At 39.9% G+C, this 22,269-nt stretch overlaps 1 protein-coding gene across 8 annotated transcripts; it reads right to left on the reverse strand.

Moving 5' to 3' along the window:
* Positions 1 to 1,525: 1,525 nt before the first annotated feature.
* Positions 1,526 to 22,020, reverse strand: Myl1 (myosin, light chain 1). Of its 8 annotated transcripts, none has more exons than XM_087567465.1 (8): positions 12,057 to 12,133; positions 11,286 to 11,310; positions 11,014 to 11,041; positions 6,919 to 7,062; positions 3,892 to 4,065; positions 3,538 to 3,615; positions 2,345 to 2,387; positions 1,526 to 1,796 (listed from the first exon to the last, which is right to left on the reverse strand). In XM_087567465.1, exons 5-7 carry the CDS (start codon positions 4,061 to 4,063, stop codon positions 2,359 to 2,361), a joined length of 279 nt encoding a protein of 92 aa, XP_087423591.1. In that variant the 5' UTR covers positions 4,064 to 4,065; positions 6,919 to 7,062; positions 11,014 to 11,041; positions 11,286 to 11,310; positions 12,057 to 12,133; the 3' UTR covers positions 1,526 to 1,796; positions 2,345 to 2,358. The 8 variants fall into 8 exon arrangements, with proteins under 8 accessions (XP_087423591.1, XP_087423592.1, NP_001071124.1 ...); XM_087567466.1 differs by having other exon boundaries at positions 11,799 to 12,133; NM_001077656.1 differs by lacking the exons at positions 11,286 to 11,310; positions 12,057 to 12,133 and adding an exon at positions 21,778 to 22,015.
* Positions 22,021 to 22,269: the final 249 nt, after the last annotated feature.

Consider the following 22,269-nt stretch of genomic DNA (forward strand, 5'->3'; position numbering starts at 1 on the left):
CACATAGCCATTAAATAAAATCTTAAATAAGTTAAAATGAAATATACTTAAAAATTCAATTCGCCCATCTTGCTAGGCACATTTCACATTCTCGGTGGCATGGGTCTGGAGTTCTCATAAAGGGACGTGCAGAAGCAGATTCCCATTCTCCCAGAAGCTCTCTGTGATCTGCCCTCATTGGCGTTTCCAGTCCTTGCTTGAAGGGAAACTTGGCTTTAAGATCATGAGGTCATTGTTCACTTCCCTCAAACATGTGAGTGCTGTGGCCCAACTTAGCCACAAAAGCCCAGGTCAGTGACTAGAGTACAAGTGACTTTTGAAAGACAGAAGGAGCTTGTTGACATAAGTTGCCAACAAACTTCCCAGGAGGTACAGGTAGGTAGGGACTTCTGAGAGATTTTATACTCCTTGCTACTGCTTCTATCTCTTCAGGAAGGTAGGGACAAGCACGCAGCACTGACCTTACTTCCTTTCAGAATCTTCTGTGGAAAGGCCTATGTGATACATCTAGGATATAAAGTTTACTTTGTAACCTTTTCCACTTCGTTTTTGTGAAGAGCTAAGCGGAGATGTGGACACCTGTGCATGTAAAGCAGAAGAGGTCAGAGAGGGAGACACACAGCAGTCAACTGAATCCTGAACTCCGGAGCAATAATCCCTTCAGCATGGAGAGTTTTCCTTCCTTCCTCCTTCCTTCCTTCCTTCCTTCCTCCTTCCTTCCTTCCTTCCTTCTTCCTTCCTTCCTTCTTCCTTCCTTCCTTCCTTCTTCCTTCCTTCTTCCTTCCTTCCTCCTTCCTTCCTTCCTTCCTTCCTCCTTCCTTCCTTCCTTCCTTCCTCCTTCCTTCCTTCCTTCCTTCCTTCCTTCTTCCTTCCTTCCTTCCTTCCTTCCCTTCTCTTTCCTTCCTTCCTCCCTTTCTCATCCCCCACCCCCTCTCTTTCTTTTAGGTAACAGCTATGAGGTCACAGTGGCTCTTATTTTTGAAGTCACCAGAGACAAAAGTCAAAGGCTTAATAGCCCCAAAAATTACTTCAAAGGAATAGACTGAACTATAAGTAATGATTTACATAAATCTGAAGGACCCGATTTTACCTTTATCTTACTATTAAAATGCCCTGGTTCCTGTCTGAATTTCCATGGTTCTCTATTTAACTTTCACTAATGTATAATTCTTTATTATTCAGTCTGTTATTGCTCGGTAGATTGAGATGACTTTAAATTTTTTCTTTTTGCATTTAACATTTATTCATGTGACTGTCTTTATTTGTGTGCATATGTACGATTGGCAAACGGCCTTCATATGGTGATCAGAGGACAAGTATGGGAATCCGTTCTTTCCTTTCATCAGGGCTAAAATGAAGGTCTTCAGGTGTGGTAGCACATGCCTTTATCCACAAGGCCTTCTTATCAGGCCCGGCAGTGGTTTTTGTTAATATTTATAATTCATCAATTGTTAAAACTATTTTCCATAAGGATTAAATTCTTAAAAACTATTTTTATAAAACAAAAAAGTAAGACACAACACAATTTGAGTCTTCCAGACTGACCAAGTTTATTGATGTAGTGCTCTTATGAATGTTGTGGACCCAAGTAGATCATAAAGGTGGTACATGGACTTGAGATTATCAACCTGATGTGTGTGCCATGAAAAACTCAAGGTTGATAAAACTTCAGGGAATCCTTCAATCTAGAATGGTCTAGATTGTTTGTTCTTCCGGGTGGTGGCAAGCTGGTGTTGACAGTTAGCCATAGGTGTTCTTGAACTGACTTTCTGGCCAGTCTTCCCCAACACTGTGTTCTGTGGGGGAAATGGAAGCATATTAGATGTTGATAGTATCTCTTTGGAAAGACCACTGTAGCGGAAACAATGAGCCAACACTCTCAAGGCAAACAACATTCCTGCTTTTTGAACCTGGTTGCTATCACTTGAATTTGAACTGTTACAATGCAGTTTGTTAGAGAAGTAACTGTTAAAAAGCTAATGTTGTTATTTAAAGAACTTAGGACAATATTTTCAGCGGTGTTATATGCACATTAAATTAACTAGTCTCTGGTTAGTTAGATTTCTACTGTTAAATTATTGTAGAGTTAAAAAAAATAGGAGTACATGTTCTGGTTAATATAAATAATTTGCAATTAGGAGGCAATACTGTATCTAAAGCATAGGTTATGAAGCTGTTTTTTTTTTAGTTCTTTTTTTTTGGAGCTGGGGACCGAACCCAGGGCCTTGCGCTTCCTCCTAGGCAAGCGCTCTACCACTGAGCTAAATCCCCAACCCCGAAGCTGTTTTTTTTTAAACAAAATATCACCCAAGCCTTTCATATCAGAGAGAGGATAGATGTATACCTTGAATTCTCCTTTTAGACAGACATGATGTGTTTCACAAAAGCTGTTGGACAATATATATAGTTAAGAGTTAGAAAAAGTCAAATTGAATTAAAAAGAAGTTGAGATTTAAATTTATTTTCCAGATAACTATTTGTCCCAACAATATTAGTAGAGATTATTACACACAATATATTTGTAACAACAACCAAATAGGAGTTGTTTATGGGTAAAAGGTGCTGTTTAATTAATGTTTCTAGTTAACATTGGCTGGCATGGCTGACTGTCTATATTCTTCTTCTTTTCCCTTCTCCTTTCCAGTTCTCTCTTTCTTAATGCTTTTTATAAATTTGGAGCATTGTAAACTCATATTTTCATCAAAGTTGACAACATAGGTTTATTGAAATGTGGCTGGTCTTTTTCGGGGGGTGGAGGGAGATAAAGTTTATTGGAAATATTTACGTTTTCAAATGATACTAAACAGCTTTATTTTAAATATTTACTTTGCGTATATATTGCTTTCGTATACTTCCTGTGAAACTGCTATAAACTGGTAGTAGGAAGTAAACACTGGCAACCATGGGATGGTATTCTCCCACCACCTCTGTGTCTCTGACCCTCGCCCACCCCTGTGGCTATGTGTTCATCGGTCTTTTCCTTGCCTCCTCCTTCCTCCCTGCCTTCCCTCCCTCCCTCCTTCCCCACCTCCTTCCAGCAGGGTCTCACTTTATAACCCAGGCAGCCCTGGGCTTCCTCCTTCAGCTTCCTAGCTCTACAAATGCAAGCCACCACATCTGCTGTTGAGTGATTTTTCAGGTAAACAAGACCATTAGCCAGAGAGAACCGAATTTTAGCTCCAGCCTTGCTGTGAACAATTTGACCATCGATAAGTAACTAAATCTCTTTGACCTCCAGTTTCTTAGGGTTTTTGTACTCGTGAAGAACTTCAAAATCTGCTCAGCTCCGAGGTTGCATTACACTTGATTCTAATCTAAGCCCTACTGCTCTTTCAGGGATAGTGTGGATAAACTAAGAGAAAACACGGTTAAACTATAGGAGACTGCATGGGATTTCCAAAACTAATTCTGCCTATCTGTCCTCACGCAGCATCTCAGAATAAGGCAATTTACTTACAATAAGCACATGCGTCAATAAAGAAGGGGAGAATAAAGTTGGAAAGGAGTCTATCCTTAATGAGAGGAGGCTGGCTGTACCTTCATAGTTGATGCAGCCATTGGAGTCCTCCTGGCCCGCCAGCAATGCTTCTACCTCCTCCTCCTTCATCTTCTCTCCTGGGGAAACAAAACACTCAGTTTTAGCAATGAGATAGAAACAGAATGTTGTCAAATTCCCATCACAAGCGATCAGCCACGGGCTTCCTGAAACATCATTACTTCACCCCCAAGCAAACTCAGTGCCACAGAGGCTCACAGACATAGTCACTGACTTTTGACTGCTAATTTTTTATTTTTCTTCTTTCCCCTGACTATTCTGATTATGATGTGATTTTCCTGTCATGACCTTTCCTATATGATCTCTCCTATGCCCATTGCAATGTCTGTCCTTACCCAGAGTGGCGAGGACATGGCGGAGCTCAGCACCCATGACGGTGCCATTGCCCTCCTTGTCGAAGACACGCAGACCCTCAACGAAATCTTCATAGCCTCCCTGGTCCTTGTTGTTGGAGATGGCTTGCATCATGGGCAGAAACTGTTCAAACTCGATTTTCTTAGCATTCATCTCTGGAAGAAAATTGTGGTTTGCAGAGTTAGTAACCTCCATAAATTACCACCTCTGGGTTATAAACCAAATTCAAATAGTCATAGAAACCTTCCCATAACTTAAAATTCACTGGATAAACTACTAATCTGACAAAACACAGGAGGATGGACAATCGCCTGAGTTCTTCAGTCCCAGCTTTATCTCTAGTTCAGCTCTCACAACTTTGTTAACCGCTTTCTTTTTATTCATTATTAGTTTTTAAAGATAAGCTTACTCATCCTGAGTGGCCTCCAACTTGGCACGGAACTGAGGATGACTGAATTCCTGAGCCTGCCCTGTCCACTTTGAAAGGGCCGAGGTTACAGGTGGGTACCCCCAAATGTGGCTCAGCTTTTTTCTCTTTACATTGTTTTATTTTACACATATGTGTGTGGGCCTGAATGTGTGAATGAGCACCCCAGGCTCACGGGTACCTGCCGAGGGTGATTAGGATGATAGATCCTTGGAATTGGAGTTCCCGGTTGTCTGCCACCTGATGTGCGTGCTAGGAACATGACCTGGATCTTCTCAGTAAACGCATTTAACTTGCTAAACTCTCTCTCCGGTCCTTTTCTACCCTCTTCAAACATTGTATTCTCAATTTCAAAATAGAAATACTTTAAAGTGTCACTGTGAAATTTAATAAACCCAGCACATGAAAAGTTTGATTAGTTAATAAATGTTATTAGTACTATGATTCACTGTATTCCGTAAGCACCGGGGAACAATAGAACATTTCCCATAATCATATAAACACAATAAAACCTTACTGAACCTTAACTTCGTATGCTCCTATGCCTGAGGTTTTTGTAGAGCCTTCGACTCCTTTACATTTGAAGTAATTTTTAAAAAGAAGCCCATGAGGGAAGAGTGTGTGTCGAACATTTTGTGATATCCTCATTCTTTTCTAATTCCAGGTCAGAGATTGTATATGTGTGTGTGTGTGTGTCTGTGTGTCTGTGTGTGTGTGTGTGTGTGTGTGTGTGTGTGTGTGTACATACATATGTATGTATATACAGCTGCATATGTACATTTATATATGTGTTTATATGTTCGTATGTGTGTATATATACATATATACATGCATATATGGATGCAATTATATCAATAGGGAAATAAAAATTTCCCCCTTTTACAGAAGGAATGTAGCACACTGGGTTATAGAAAGAGCACATTTGGATACTGAGTCAACGAATACTTACCTAATGACTTTGTTACTGAGGGAAGCTTCTAAGTGAGATGACAACAGGTAAGCAGGAGGCTTACACTGCATCCTCACACCCCCTCCCTCTCTCCATCTTTCCACATAATTGTATTGCTCATGTCTTCAGAATAGACAGACTGACTCAGGTAGAGGTATGGTTTTTGAAATCTGTTATGTAACCTCTCTCTCTCTCTCTCTCTCTCTCTCTCTCTCTCTCTCTCTCTCTCTCTCATGAAGGAGCAACCACAAGCACATACTTAGTCATCATGAAAAGCATGACATCATTTGTCTACCCCCTCAATTTTTTTTTCCTAAATGCAAAGACAAACAGCCCCAGTTTCTACTTGAGAAACCTTCCATTTTGTGTCTTGTCTTTTTTGTTTAAAGTCACATTTTCCAACAGGTTATTACGTTTTGCAATGAGCCGTTGGGATTAAAAGCAATTTCCTTGTTCTGGACTCATGGCTGGGTTTCCATATGGACTGAGTGACTTCTGAAATTCCCCTTATGTGCCTCACTGATTCCTAGTCCAGGATTTACATGGGGAGACAGAGCTCAGGGTTTACTTTAAGGTTTCCAAGGACTTATATAAATAATTGATTGGAAATAGGAAATACTCGTTAAGATGTGACTCTGCCTATTCTTAATTAAGATGGCTGAGTTCCTTTCAAATGGTCACTGAAGCAAAGCCAGGGTACATTGGCTAAAGAGGTCAGCAGGTGTATTTCAGAACACTGTGACTTTATTCGCACACCATTTTTCAAACAATCAGTGTTTTCTAGAAGGCCATTATTATGATTATTCATGGCTGCATACAAAATGTGTTGTATGTTAGCCGTAGTCAATGTCTTTATCAGAATGAAGACTCGTAAGACCCAGAGGATCAGGAATTCTCCTGTGAGATTGTGTCTTCTAGAAATGACGGGGAAGCTGCACCTATAACACCATAACAATATGGCTGCCTAACAGAGCTTGATCATGGACAAAATAGAGACATGATAGCATGGATGCACGAAATCTTAGAGGACCTCCCTTTTAGACAAAGAACTACAGGCAACTAAGGAATGATGAGAGGGAGATTTCCTCCTTTTCAGGGATGATTCCCCTAGTTGATTATTTAATGTCAACACTAAAAAGACTCAAAAGGTTGTTTGCATATATATATATATTTATGCACATATATAAAAATAACAAGAAGAGTTATTTGAGAGGGAGTGAGGGGTAGGCATGGGAAGGGTTGGAAGGAAGGGACAAGGGACAGGATCGAGGAAAGAAAGGAGAAGATATTATTCTATTTGAATTAAAATGAAACCGACTTTTTAAAATGGACTTCTGGCTTTGAAGGCATGAACTCTGAAGACCATGTGGTCGTCTGTGCCCTGTCTCAGTAGCCTTGGACTCTGATTTGATGCCGAGGAGGATGTCTCACCCTTTCTTCTCCTCCGGTGTGATGCTTTATCACACTTTCCCCTCCTCAAAGAAAGTTCACTTTATTTTTTTTTTTCTCGATGAAAACAAGCAGAGGTTTTCCATCGATGAGGAGGGAAGCACGGCTGCCACCATGAGGAACAAACTGAGCTCTATTGTGCGAAGTCCCTCCCTGAGTTTCAATGGTCTTAGAGGAACCTACCTTCATTGCTAGGGTTCCCGAGAACCTTCTTGACTTCTGCATTTGTGGGATTGGTGCCCAGAGCCCGGAGGACGTCGCCCACCTGACTTAAGGTGATCTTGCATTCACCGGTTCTGTCGAAGAGGAGAAATGCCTCCTTGAATTCTGCAAGAAGCACAAGGTGTTCAGGCGCTGGTAGGCACTGGCTTTTTAGTTCCTTAGACCTTCTAATTAACCCCAGGGCCTGCAAGTATTCAGTTCAAACTCTTCTCTGGTGTACAATTTCCCACAACCACTCACGTTATCGCCGTCTATCACGCGGTCATTGGAAAACCCTTTTGGTGTTTCCGTGGGGATTGTTTTAAAGCTGCATTTCTAGTTTTAAGCCGGACGATTATTAATGTGGAATTAGTTTTTAATTATGAAAATTGAAGCTCCCGGTTATCATGGTTCATATTTCCTTCGCCCGTGTGGGCGATAGGAGTCACTTAAAACATTCTGATGCCTTGAGAAAGATTAGGAGTCTCCAAATCGTCCTTCTATTTATTGGCAATGCTAATGAAATGTCAAGAAAACTAATTTCCAGCTGGGGCTACTGTGAAATTAATCTAAACTTACTCCATTTGGAGAAGCATCTTCTTTTGGAGCACAACTTTATAGGCTGTCTTCTCAACTAGCTTCCTCCAGAAATAGCTAATTAATAATAATAATAATAATAATAATAATAATAATAATAATAATAATATTTAAGGTGACAATGCAAGGTAAGCCTGTAAGTTTTACAATGCCATTTAAACACCCCAATGTCTGATTCTAGGAGGCTCTCATGATTGATTCAGAGGGAAAATGATTTTTAGATCAATTGTTATGAATGTTCACATAACTCTGATTTGGCCCCAGAATAATCCCTATGACCTAAACATGTTAATCATTTAAAAACATTTTAAAACTAACATTTAATGGAGATGATCATAGATTGTCACGCAATCGTAAGTAATAATGCAGAAATTGCATTTTCTCCTCTGTCTAGTTTCTTCCAGCTTAACGTTTTGCAGAGCCCAGCATGTTATTGAACTTCGGATATTTACCCAGACAGTCTGAGGTATTTTATTCATGTCCACATCTCTGTGTGTTTATTAAGAGTGTATCTGGAAGTGCTGCCCTTTCTCACCATGAAATCTCTGCTGGGTGGGTACTTTACGTCCCTTAATTCCGTTTCGATGGAACCGCGTCACCCTCACAATGATCACCATAATAATTTAGAAATATGTAGCAAAAAGACTGGAAAGGGGGCTACAAATGCATTTGGGAACCAATAAAGACATTTTAATGGAAATAGCTAAACTTAACAAAATGAAAGATTCTGGAAAACCTGGGAGTAAAGATGGTGATTTACTGGAGTTAACCCTAATGACGTAGTAACAATTGGTGAATAAACTCTCAAAACTGGGAACATTCTTTTTAGGCTAGGGGTGGTTGCCACACAACATGCTGTCCGAAAAGATTACTGTCTGATATCCTGGTGTCATATCTTACTATCCTGGTACCTTTAAATCTAAGATCAGACTGGGTATGTATTAGCTTTAGGTCATTTATCGTTCTTTATTAGATCCTATGCAATCCCACCATAATCTACCCCTATCTGGAAAAAAAAAGGCCTTGTGCCTTGTGGTACATGAGTCACATGCTATTTTTCATCTTTCCGAAGGTCACGTGGAACTTTCCAAAGTAGCACTGGCTTGAGACACCAGGCCTGGTGCTCTGAGTCACCTGGCTCAGATGCTGGTGTAGAAATGGGATTTCTTATGGCTGTAATGGAATCTCTCTGACATTATTATCTTTTGATAACTTAAAGGCAGAGGCTGGAGAAGTAATTTTTTTAATCCTGGACTTTTAGTCCAAGGCTTAGCTACTTTGTTCAAGGTTTCAAAACACAGACTGGTTAACCCCCCCCCCCCCCCCCCCCCGCCAAGCTGGCTCTATAAACCACATTTTATTATGGTCTTACCACACCCTTTGTTTATGTATCGTTTGTGGTCTTTGGTGAACCTCAAGAACAGAATGGAGTTGTCTCCACAGACAGCAGTGCAAGTAAAACTTAACCATTTTTCCTTTTTTACCTTTAAAAATGCACCATGTGATCTTTTGCCCAGAATCACAGTATTTCTGAAACATCTGGTGATGAAATTATTCTCTACCTGCCCTCTAATGGTGGTTTTGAACACTTAAATATAGGTGGTGAGCTTTAAGATTTAGACTTTAACATTTGTAATTTAAAGATCAATTAATGTTTAAGTAGGCACATGTAGCTGATGGTTAATAGACAGCACAAGATCTAAACCTTCAGATGGTTGTAATTATCTTGCCTTTCCCTCCCTTTCCTTCAATCCAAATAGAATGGTATGAACAATTTCTTCATTCATTAAACAAGGAAACGAATTCAAGTGGTCTTGATTTATTCTGAATGTACAGAATTCCAACTTAGTTTGAATAATTTACATTTGTTTTTCTGACACAAAGCACAAAACCAGGTCAACTTCCGATGTTTATTCAATTCTGTGGCTTAGATCTGTTTTCAGTTTTGGGTGACGCGACTCACACTCCACACTTTGAGGACGTTTATCTCACTAAAGGGGTTTTTGAATTGCTCATTTTTGTGTCAGCAATAGCTTGGCAGCCATGATAGCATTATAACTCAGGAATTGCAGAGGACTGGGAGGCAGGGCTGATGACGTTGCTGCATCACTAGTTAAAAGTATTTTTTAAACAGATTAGAACCATCATTTCCTTAAGACAAATCCTTCACAGTATATCTTTAAATGATCTTGAATTGTAAGTCATCCACTCATCTAAATCATTAGTTCTCAAACTGAAGGTTGAATGACCCTTTCCCAGGGGTCACATATCAGATATCCTGCGTATCCGACATTTGCATTGCTATTCATAACAGTAGCAAAATTACAGAAACAAAAATAATTTTATGGTTGGAATCAGCACAACACAAAGACCTGTGTGAAAGGGTCGCAGCATAAGAAGGTTGAGAACCACTGATCTAAACTGTCTCCACGAGACCATCAACCATTCTATAGGATCAGTGAGTTTGTACTACAGCAAATAATCTTTGGTTCTAAACTGAAACCCAGACAGCATCATACTTAATATGATCCTGAAAGAGACTGATCAGTGTGGATAACTTTAGGCAGAGAACTGTTGCTAATAACCTATCATCATTTGTATCATATATGTTATAATACAGTATACATTATTATGACCGATTGCCTGGCTTGTATAACATCATCTAATGAAACTGTCTCTATCTCTCTGTTCTTTAAACAGATTTTTGCTTAGTTCATTCACATAGCGATATCTTCACCCTAGAAGACTTCTCCCTAAACTCCCCAATCCCAAAATTGAGCTTGCTCAGGATATTTGGCCCTGTTGAATCCAAATACATAAAGGAGAAAAAAAAAAAAAACCCTGAGACTCACTGATAGTACCTGTTCATGAAAGAACTTTCCAGTCAGTTTGGATGCCTATAAATAATGATACCATAACTGATCCTTTGGTCATTGATGAAGGAAGACCTTTCACCTCTCCAGCTCTCTGTCCTGTATCTCGTAGAGACATGCTGGACCAGATCTGTCTCCATCTATGGATTCACCTCTACCCTACAGAAACTGGGTAGCTTTGATAAAATAGGGCAGCTTTTATAATCAGCTTCATCTTTCAGATCGCTCACTTCAGACTTATCAGATCTCTCTCTAGCGTTTTAATCAGTACATGAGTTTTCTAAAGCCTAGATCCTTTTGTGACTATATCATATATGATCTTTCCTATTGTATTGAATTCATCTTCTTTAGAAATCAGGACTAGTAGAGGAGGACTATAAGGACTTATTAAAACTCGACTTTTTTATTTCCTTAGATCTTTGATTACTGACTATAACCAAGGGCTTCAGTATACAGGTTTATATTTAGAGTGATTGAGAGCAATTTATATTTAGAGTAGCAACACCAGTGTGGAGAATTAGGCAGCAATTAGCTCATCCCCAGGGAGGAGTTGGTTTTCTCACTCGTCATCTCTGAGTCTGCACATATGAACAGCTTTTAAACTTACCCTCCTGTTGTTCCTTAGAGAACTCGATCTGTCGGAAAGAAATTAATCATAAAGAATATTTTAACCAGAAAAGAGTGTCCTGATTTTTGAGCGCGTCCAGCTCATTCCCTGAGTTCTCTTCAAAGTGAGCTCCAGAAGTAAGCCCAGCTTTCTGAGTTCAGGCATGGCGTGGACACGGACAGTCTGAGCCACAAGGGAGCATGCTGTGGAGTTAGGGACATTTCAAAGGCAGGCCGAGCTCTGCCTATGGTAGAGCTGCTCAAATCACTTACCGGCAATCTGGTCAGCACTGAAGGACTGGAGCGGCAAGAGAGAAAAAAAGAGGACTTTCAAATGCATTGACAGAAAGAGTGCTCTCAGCTCTGAGGCCCTTAGGAAACCATGTAGGTGTCATGGCACGGGAAGAGTCTGTGAGGGTAATTTTGAACCTAGGAGCCATAAAAATCTATTGCAAAAGATAACTTGGAAATCCTTTCTCTATATCTTAATGATGTAAAATGTTAAAAATGCTAATTCGAACACTTCCTAGAATGCCATAGCTGTCTATATTTACCATATGTCCGATAAGACATACATTTAAAACTGCAAATAAAATTGCATATGAAAATCACTTTTGAAAAGTATTTGTCTAATTAACATATTTTATACTAGTAGATGACACCGAAGAATCAGATGCAGTTTGCTTAATTTTAGCTATCGGTTACCACTGAATTCTATTTTAAAGCTGAGTACTATTACACTCGAGTTGTACTTTTTTTCTTTTTCTAAATTTAGATGAATCTTACGTGAAAAAGCAAAAGCTGGCGAAGCACAAACGACTGCTCTGGGGAAGAAGACGAATTTTCCCATCTGGCGCAATAGCTTCAAGTAATTTCTTCTATCTTCAGCCTAGCTGGTGGAAACCAATAGTAGGTTCCAAACACCTTGTGCTAAATAGGTTCTGTCCTCCGTCCTATTCTTTGTCTGCCTGGCTCCTCAGTCTGCTTCTCTTGCCCAACTGTCTCCTTCCTATAAATGACATATCATTGTCTTGTAGGACCCACCATGATGGAGTTCTGGGAGGCAAAACAGCAGCGGGACTGGAGAATGAACTGAAGACACCTCCAGTGGGTCCCTGAGTGGAGTCCTACCTCTCGGTGGCTTCCTTTTATTTCTGGGCAAACTGACCTCATATCTAGTATCGGATTTCACAGGGCAGTTGCCACTCCTCCTGGAGGAGTTCTTTAGCTTTCTTAGGGCAAAGAGAAAGAGAGACATGTACCCTAGGGCTATTTTTAGGAATCCAGCGTCCAGACGTGAACAGCCCTGGTGAGACTGAAGCCTGTCGGTACTTTTATGGTCTTCATCTCTGAGATGTTCCCTGCAACTGTGCTTAAGACATTGCTTTGCTCGTGGAAAACGTGGGATTCATCTACGACTGGCTTCTGATGCGTAATTACAGACCTTGCAAGTGTCTAGTCAGCAAGCCTGGGTATTAATGGAGCTTCGTGGATGGAACTGGGTTGAGGTTTGAAATAGTAACTGGTGTAGAAAGAACAGTCTCCAAAGCTGGGCCCCTTATGGTAAAGTTCTGAGGTCTTGAAAGGGCAATGCGTGCTCTGGGGACTGGTTAGGATACACCCACGTGGCAACCTGATCAGGTTCCCAAACCGCCATTAAAGATTAGGCTTTTGCAAGCAGTATTAGCAGGAGTATAATCTAAGTTTAAAAATGGCTTGGGGTCCCCCTTTCTATCGCTTCCCTTCATCTTGACATTATGTCTGAGGATGTCATTCCTCCCCTGTTTTCTTTACAGATATTGACGCTTTGTATATCCTTTTACTTCTGAAATTCTTAGCAAGCAAGAAAATGGACAATTTTGTATCCTTTTTGTTGTTGTTCCTGTTGTTGCTAAGCTCTTACTAAACCCAAGCTTCCTTGTCCAGCCACTTTGTGGCTCAGACTGCAGACCGTGAATGAAATAACCTGAAGTAAGGCTCATGGAGGGCACCGTAGTACTTCAACATTTTAAAGGCATTTAAGGGAATTGGCAGTGAAGGACTTTTATAGAGGCTTATCTGAAAATAGGAAAAGCTGGCATGGCTTTGGGGAAAGATCAGTTTTAGTGTGTTCACTGGAGTTTCAGACACCGGGGTTATCATTCTCTACACATTTCACATAGCTCAAAGGAATACAGAAGGTGTGAGCTGAATTGTGACTTCTGCATGTGTCCTTAAGGAAGTTATTCATAAAAGGCAGGAAGTGTGTCCTGCTCCGTATTTCCAACTTACCCTCTTACTATTCTAGAGGAAATGAACAGCTAAATACACACCACTTCTTCAAAATACATAATCATGTGCACATATGCTATCGTTATTCTGTATAATTATTAGGTGCTAATCACAATATTAAAAATGTACATCACTCTTGACCCAAAGTTTACAATTGTGAAAAAAATATCTCCCAGGATTTTGAGTCCCTAAATGAAGAAGAATAATATAAATTTTAAAGTAGTAGTACCCAAGTCAATGTGTCTTCATGTTTTGTTTTTTCCCAGAAGAGCTGAGTGTTTGGGGCATGGTTGGTCTGGAAAATTGTGTGTACTGGTCTGTTTTTTTGTCAGCTTGACACGATTGGAGTTATCTGGAAAGAAGAATCTCCAGTGAGGAAATGCCTCCCTCAGATGGTCTATAGGGAAGTCTGTTGGGTATCTTGCTGATTGATGACTATAGTGAGATAGCCCAGTTCACTAGGGGCAGTACTTCTCATGAGTTGGTGGTCCTGGGTGCTATAAAAAAGCAGGCTGAACAAAAGCCATTGGAAGTGTCTTCATGTTTTTAACATGACTGAAAGCATGGTGTTTTTAAAGGTCGTTGGAGAATGATAGTTAAAAATTAAAAATGCTTTGAGTCATTAAAGTGAAATGGTACAATGAAAGTGTAATCGTAGTTTTGTGTTTGTGCCATTAGATTTGATGAGGTTCTATCCATGTATTTGTAGCACTAAGTCCGAACTGCCTAACCACTGTTGAGAGCTAGTATATTATCTTTAGTGACGCTCGTAGCTATAGATATCACATTGAAGCTGTTCTATTGTACATAATGGTGGCTTTCATGTTACATCTTTTTCAGACGGAAAAGCGTGGCGGCCTTGCATACATATGAAACATGATCAGTCTGTATAAACACTTACGGGGAGACTGGAAAGTCAGCACCAAACTTCAGTTTCTTTGCGATAAATTAGATATCACATTAAGGTTTGTTGTTACTACTACAATAGGATCTGTAAAGTGCTGAGGAACTCTTGAATTATTTCATTCTAATTTTTCTCTACCTCTTTATCGTATCGACAATAAAAGTTGAGATTTTTCTTAACCTACTGAAAATCAAAGTAGAAACTTAAACATACCATTTGACACAAGGAAAAAAAAACTATAGCTAAGTCCAGAGAGAAAAATAAACTTTAAATGTTAGGTCTATGCTAAATGCTCAAAAATAAAGGGAAGAAACAACCCATCCCCTGTCCACTGTTAGAATGGCAAAGCCCAGTCTTGCTTCTCTTTGTTAGAACAGGATTATCATCGACTCTAAGCAAATCATGATCTGACTACACAGCCATTTGGTTTGGGTCTTGGTTTGAGAGATCATCGTTTGGTGTGTTTCAAATCTTTTCTGTCTGACATGGCAACCACTGTTCTCTCTTGTCACTTTAGACATTCTTCTCAGCCTTGCTCAGAACCCTTCTTATCCAAAGAATTTTCCTTCTCTGTGTTGGACCTGGCTCTTTTTTCCCACCCCAAGCCAGCCAGCCTTCCTGCTACCTGCTGGGAAGCCCAGGCCCAGGCTGAAAGCCCATAGCTTGTCTCTGATGTGGATGGGGATGTGCTCTAAAACTGCACCTCTTCCCAGAGCACTGACTTGGCATCGTGCTTGGGGTTCTGTCTTTCACAGCTTTATGGGTCCCTCTCCCCTTTAGGTGCTTAGTAAACTTTTCATTCAATTAAAGCCACTATATTGTTAATACTCTCTGCTCCCTGTGCCTTCGGGTGGTATGGCTGTAAACCCAAGTCCTCTTTCAAGCATGAGTTTCTCCTCTAGAGTATGATATTTCCAGAGGACAGAAACTTTATTTGTTCTTTTATAAAGTTTAAATTCCAGAAAAATATGCGTGTTCCTTATCAGTTCTGCAGCTTCAGCACCCAGAGCTGCCCAGCGCATAGTAGGCATGCTGACTTAAAACTCTTTAATAAGTATACTTCTAGCATTTCACTCTGGATTTTATACAAATGCTTATAGTGTAGAGTTCTAATTTGTCAATCTTGGATTTCTTTTGACATACGTCTTTATTATCTCAGTCTGTGTCTTTGTCTTACTTGGGTGGTGAAAGGCCACATTTCACATTGTTACAGTGGATCCATTCACATTTGGGGTTGAGTTTAGGTAAATGGCTATCCGAAAGACCCCTGTTACAAAGAAGAATTCTTATTGCAACGATAGACTTTTCTGCTTTGAGAAGTTTGGTTCACTGACTGAAGATGCATTTTTTGGCATCTAGATGGAATTGCTTTATAGGACAAAGTATTACAATGCACTTAAATCAAATAGAGAATTAATCTACGTTGAATTTTTAGTATCTTCAAAGAAGAAGTGGTGTTGAATTTTAGTATCTTAAAAGAAGAAGTGGTGTCGTTAAAGAGCGGGTGGGAAACGTGTGGTGTTGAGTACTGAGGGGAACGTCCTAGGGAGGAACCCGCACCACAGTGATCAAAGCTCTCCTCATTTCAGAGGGATGCACACATGCCAGTGACTGGAGCTAAGAAAAGAAGCCGTTGTAACCAGAGCCAGTTTCCAGACAAGAGAACGTTGCTGGATATTCTCTGCCTTCTTGTCTGGCAGAGAGATCAGAGTTGGGCACATATTAACCATTATGGAAATAATTAAACTAAGTTCTCTTATAGAGTTTTTAACATCTACCGTAGAAGGCCATTAGAAATAATATTTGAAATGGTTAGAATGGTGTACTTTATAATATGTCAATGGCAAGAAATATCTCTTCTTACACCTTTGAGCTCAACAAAAGAGTGTTTAGGATGTTTTTTGAAACATTGTATAAACGGGGGAAAGTAGGGAAGTGAGGACATGGTGTAAGAGCTATTAGACAGTTGGATATGGTGGTCTGAAATGAGTCTGGCCTGATACAGCCATGTTCAGCAGGCTTGGGCTGGTCATCTGAATTCTGTCACCTAAGCACAAAACTGTGCAATTAAAAATAGCTCAAGTCGGGTTGGGGATTTAGCTCAGCGGTAGAGCGCTTGCCTAGCGAGCGCAAGGCCCTGGGTTCGGTCCCCAGCTCCGAAAAAAAAAAAAAAAAAAGAAAAAAAGAAAAAAGAAAAAAAAAAAAGAAAAAAAATAGCTCAAGTCAGGTCTGTGGGAAGAAGTAGAGACCTAAGTCACTTGAGATGAGTTTCAAAATGTGATCCGGGTCTGCTCCTTTCCAGTTTTCTCTCTCACATCTTCCTACTTAATAATTGAGAAATAAATTTACAATTTCTTGAGCTGTACTTCTGCTTCGTGCACTTACTTATTTACAAATAATCGCTTAAAAATTAAAAAATTTTTTCTTCACTGTTCAATTTTTATAATGTAAATACTTAAAATATTGTAGCTAATAAATTATGATTATGGCTTCCCCATTTGTCTGGAAGAGAGGTTCCTCTAGATTATTTTTCCTGAATACATGAGAATACTTTTCTGATATTTGGCTGCTTCTGGGTTTGGTATGTTTTTGAATTTTCCACTCTTTAGGTAGTGGGACCAGCCACAACTTATTCAGTAGGGAAGGACAGGCTATCTGCAAACTCAGTTGACATGTTGTACTCACTACAATAGAGAAAGTTTTATCAACATGTAATTTCACAGCAGCGCGCTCAGGTCGACTGGATGTTTATGAACTGGAGATGCACTGTTGGGCATGTGGTAGTTAAGAAACATCTCACTCAGAAGGGCAGAGAGGAAAATGGTCTAAGAGAAACCTTTCCTCCCCAGCCTCAAGCTATTTCTGACTAGAACAATTGGACTTACCACGCACACGTTTTAAAATTTAACTAGTATGTTCTGGAGCCACTGATCCTTTTCTATGGATGGTTTTGCTGTCGAGATTCTGGTTTGGCAGGAAAAATGAAGTGGTCACATTGATGAATGAAAGTAGGTGATAGCCCATCTTCATACAAAATGTGGTTCAGATGGAAAAGAAGAAAGTGCAGTCTCAGCAGACTAAATATACTCCTTCCCACAATTCCCCGGAGTCAGACGGTGCTGAACGCTGGGTAATCACGGAATGACTTCTAAAGACAACGTGCCAGGGGTTTCGTTTGCAGAACTGAAATGTCAAGGGCTAAATCTGGCCCTGTCACTTTGTGGTCTCCTCCTCTTACACAGACTTAATTATCTTTAAATGAAAAGCAGTTTTCACAGTTTAGTTGGTGAAGACATGTCTTTCTTTGCAAGCTGTGTGTGATACTTTGCAAAGACACTGTTCATTACATACACTTCAAAATGTTGCTATGGGGAGAGTCACAACATTTGCTCCTCAGTGTTTCTCCATTCCCTTTCAGCTCCTTTGTTCTCTCACAGTATAGACATGTGACGGACAAAAGACGTTACTGATGCTGACTCCTGGGTGAATAATTTTTTATTTCTTCCCGAAGACCAATCGTGTTCATCTCTTTTCTTTCTTTTTCAAATTAGAAATTGATGGTATGTATTTGTCTCATGCTTTTCCCCCTCAAGGATGTGAAGGTTACTATTTAACCACGCTATGAGTGTGACATTGCATTTCTGTTTCTCACTCCAAAGAATGCTAGTCAAATTAGTGTGTTTGTTTACAAACCAATAGAGGTCTCTTCTCAGAAGATTAACCTGATGATGGCAGATTTAAAGATTAGATTTGGTATGTCTGAGAGTTTAATAGGACAAAACCGCAATTGTCTTGAAATTCAATATCCCATTACATGTGGACATATTTTTATATCCATTTTGGTTTATAACTTTTTACAGGAAGTTGGGACAAAGTGAATAAGGCTTCTCTGAAGTGCCTAAGATTTCATCCTCGGACTATAAAAGACAAACTCCCCAACAGCAGGTGTTAGGGACCGTAAGGGAAGCTGTGAAAAACAAGACCATTCGGAACAGCTAAGGTCAAAGTCTTGCAGAACCAGCCCTGCAGTGGCTCTCTTCCTCCCTCTCCTGGCCGTTATGGGACTGTGCAGGGTAATAAAAACAAAAGAAACAACCAACACCGGAACTCTAGTCCTGCATGGGAAAGACATCCCGTGTTCCAACTAAAAAGATGGCAGCTAGTTTTTTAGAAACTAGAGGTAGCTGAACGCTTATCACGGTTGACTATAGATTTACCCCGCTGGTAAGTCTTACCTTCGCCATGCAACTATTTATTTGATGGTAGAACTCTTGTGCTTTCTGTTTCCTCCTTGGATCAACCAACTTACTCATTAAATTGAACATTTAAGTCTTTCCAAGTCTGCGATCAGTTCCTGTCTGGAGGTCTGCTGTTTGGTAGTGTTTCTGTCAATGCATTCTTTACTACTACTGATTTTTGTAAAATTGCCTGCAGTGTCTCGTCAGGAATGACCGGATTGTGACACAAATACAATGCAAATTAAAATTTAAGGCACACATTTCAAGATATGTCAGAAATCTCCACCTCACAGCAATCCTGGCTTATCAGTCAACATACATGCACCATGCAAAAATTCACTCACATATTAAAGTTCTCTTACAACCCAGACACGTGGGTATCGTATTTCTTATTTACAGTCACTGTTTTGCTTGGTTGCCACTAATATTCATTCCTTTATTTGCACCCACAATCATAATGGTGGTTTTAATTCCTCTGTGATCTTGGGAGGCAGTGGTATTCTAGTCCCAGGATTTGTTGCTGGAAATATCATCTCTCTAAAGGCATCGAGAGCTGAGAACTACCCAGAGCACTAATATTAATGTTCAAATGTCAGTGGGACTTGGTGAAAACCACTCAGAAAAATGTCTACGGGCATAGGACATCTGGTAAGCATTTGCTCAGAGGCTCTCAAAGGTTTTATGTCAGGAAGAGCTGGAGAAGCATTCTAAATAAATAGCCAACAAACCAGGAAATCAGATTGGAAAAGCACATTTAAGCAAACTAATCCAAAATACCCAAGATCGTTCAGAGTTCATGGAGAATCAAGAAGGTAGCTATTAAATGGGGTATATGTTACAATTGACCAGGGTCTTAGTTAAGAAAAATATTGAGGTATGATTTAATTATCACTGTGTCTTATATATAATTGAACTTTAGCATTACCTACAGTGCAAAGGACAGTTAGATTTCTAATCTTACAGGACATATGAAATAAATTTTACAATCCAATTAAGTTTTGCTCTTTGTAGAGTTTTCAGAGAGTTAATGAACATGTATATAGATGTGTTCATTTTCTCTGCTCGAAGAAAGTTTAAACTGATATGAGGAAATACATCTGGAAGCATCAGGTGATTAAAAGCATCATAATAGGAAATGCCATAATATAGTTTCTAATTAGTCCCATTACCTACTGAGGCAAAATCACTGAAGGGATTTACACTCCTTTACACAAATGCGTCTGCTTCAATTCCATTTCTATCTCCTCTCTCTCTCTCTCTCTCTCTCTCTCTCTCTCTCTCTCACTCTGTGTGTGTGTGTGTGTGTGTGTGTGTGTGTGTGTGTGTCTGTGTGTGTTTCTCCTTAAAATCTACTCCAGTGAAAAACGGAAAGTGGAGCATGCTGCATTCATTCAACTCAGAGGTCTTCCTTAGCTTTTCTTGCTTGTACCAGCATTGGTTTAATACAGGATAGGGAGGCTAAAGCAATGCCATGATTCAGAGAATCATGCCACTTCTCTGCTGGCAGGAAAAGTCATTTGTCTTAATTTCTGGATTAAAACACTGATACTAAAGGGAGTCTATTTGTTTACTTTCCAATACATGGTTTCTCTGGGTAGAAAATTAAAGCCTGCTTTCATTAGTAGCATACTTCTGGTTTTGTTTTCTTTCCTTTCTGAAGCTCATCTCAGCAACACAGGGATGGTATTGTCTTCTAATTCACAATAAATACACGACAAAATCTACGGTCATTGAAGAGTGGAGCGCTAGAGAAGAAGTGGGGTGGGAGCTGTCATCACACTTGCGAGCTGCAGTCAGTGTCCGCCTAGAAAGGCATCAACTGTGACTGCCTAGGAGGAAGACTCAGATTCCTGTAAAGGAACCAACTACATGCACCTTATCCTCAAAATAAAAATAAAAAACATTTTCAGGAGATCCAACATGCATTTTCCCTAAATGGACATTCATTTGACGCTGCATCCTGTGACCAAGTTTTTTTCAAATATAACTTCAGGCACAGATAAAGATTAAACATTTGTGATATTTTTGTACTTTTGAAACACATTCCATTTTGTATGTAACTGGAATGTTATGAAAATTATGACAATATTTGATTTTGCCTCATAAATGCAAGTGTGCTCGATAAATGCAGTGTTATTTTAGAGATTTTTTTTTTTTAAGAAAAAGCTCCCCGATTATACTAAGGCAGTCAATGGGACGATTGTGGGTAGGTCAGCATGGCTGCTTTCTGGTGCAGTGTTAGCGCTGAAACTTCAGACGTACTCCGTGAAGGATCCTTGGCTTGGGTGGAAGGATCACCTCATAAGCACTTTGACTCTACTTTTCCATATAAGGCAGGGTTCCTTACAGGGAGATTTTCAACCTGCTACGAGGACCAACCTGCCTCGAGGACCAATCTGAGCCCAGTTAAGGAGGAGCAGTCGCACTGATGGCCGCAGCATTGCCAAGAGGTGGCAGGGACGTGCATGCATTCGCCATTTTCCCAAGCAGGTCATCTTTTCTAAAACTGAAAACTCGGTTCACAGCAAACTCTCCACACAAAAAAATATTCACATTCTCCTTAGTTCAAGCTCAGTATGCAAAAGGCTCACCACAGACCAACACCTATAAAAATGACACATATATAATATATACTATATATACATATATGTATATATACACATGTTAGTTTTATTTAAAAGGAACTCAAAATTCTGAATTAGATGCTGTCGATAAATAAACAGATGAGAGTTATAGTCACTGAAGCACTTGAGTGCATGACTGTCTGCACTGAGATCTCACTAAGTGTATGAAATTTTATTAAGTGAATTTGAAGAGGGAATAAACTTGAATTGCAGAGAGAATTTTTTTTTTCAGGCGAAGTAAAACAGCTGTCAAATAGATGTGTCCCAGACAACTGGGTTATCAGCAGCTGTCTGCGAGTTTCTGGAAACAAGCAGAGGCTAAAACTTTTTTTTTTGAATGATATTTTATAGTCAGGGATCCAATTTCCAAAGAGGTTTTATTTAGTATACTCTTTAAACGTTTGTAACTGCAAAACTTTTAGATTTGTGTATTTTCCCCTAAATTGTACTCTGGCAAATTAGGGGAAAATGGAAATTAGAATCAGTAAAGATTGAACAAGAAAAGAGAGAACACAAACCTCACATGTAGTATCCACCCTTAATAACATTACTGGAATTATATACTCCAGCCCATGTTATTAACCAGGAATTTCTGGCGTTTAAAACACACCGGTTCACCGAGAAATGCCTTTCCTTTCTATGAAAAATAGAACTCTCCACAAATTCCTTGAGTTCCTTAGCGTTGAAAGATGTTTCAGTGACCAAAACGATTCACCTGTTTAAGTTACCTTAATAGCAGACAGATCGATTTTTTCTTCTTTAGGTTTGGCTGGGGCAGGGGCCGGGGCCGGGGCTGGGGCAGGAGCAGCAGCAGCGGGCTTCTTCACGTCTTTCTTTGGTGCCATTTTGATTAAAACGATGGGTTAACAAAAGAAGGATCTCCTCCAGAAGAACCTGTCAAAATGACACTTGGAAGAGCAGTGGTGGCTCGCTTGACCCGCAGCCCAGCGTCTGGAGGGTGGACCCAGAGTGTTGAATGGTATAAGGGCATGCATATATATTTCTCTTAGTGCCTAATAGAACCTTGACACACGCGGCTGGATTGGACGGTTCACTTGTCCAGGGGGGTGGCATTCGGGCTCAGACTATAAATGGAGTCTAAAGGGTCAGGGCTTCCTTAAGTTTTTTGAATGCCTCTTGCTTCTTCTTCTCTCTCTCTCTTTTTTTTTTCTTTCTTCTTCCCCTCCACTTCTATCTATAAAGGAAAAAGAAGCACGACA

The sequence above is a fragment of the Rattus norvegicus genome, chromosome 9 (assembly GCF_021556685.1).
Source record: "Rattus norvegicus strain SHRSP/BbbUtx chromosome 9, alternate assembly SHRSP_T2T, whole genome shotgun sequence".
Lineage (NCBI taxonomy): Eukaryota > Metazoa > Chordata > Mammalia > Rodentia > Muridae > Rattus > Rattus norvegicus.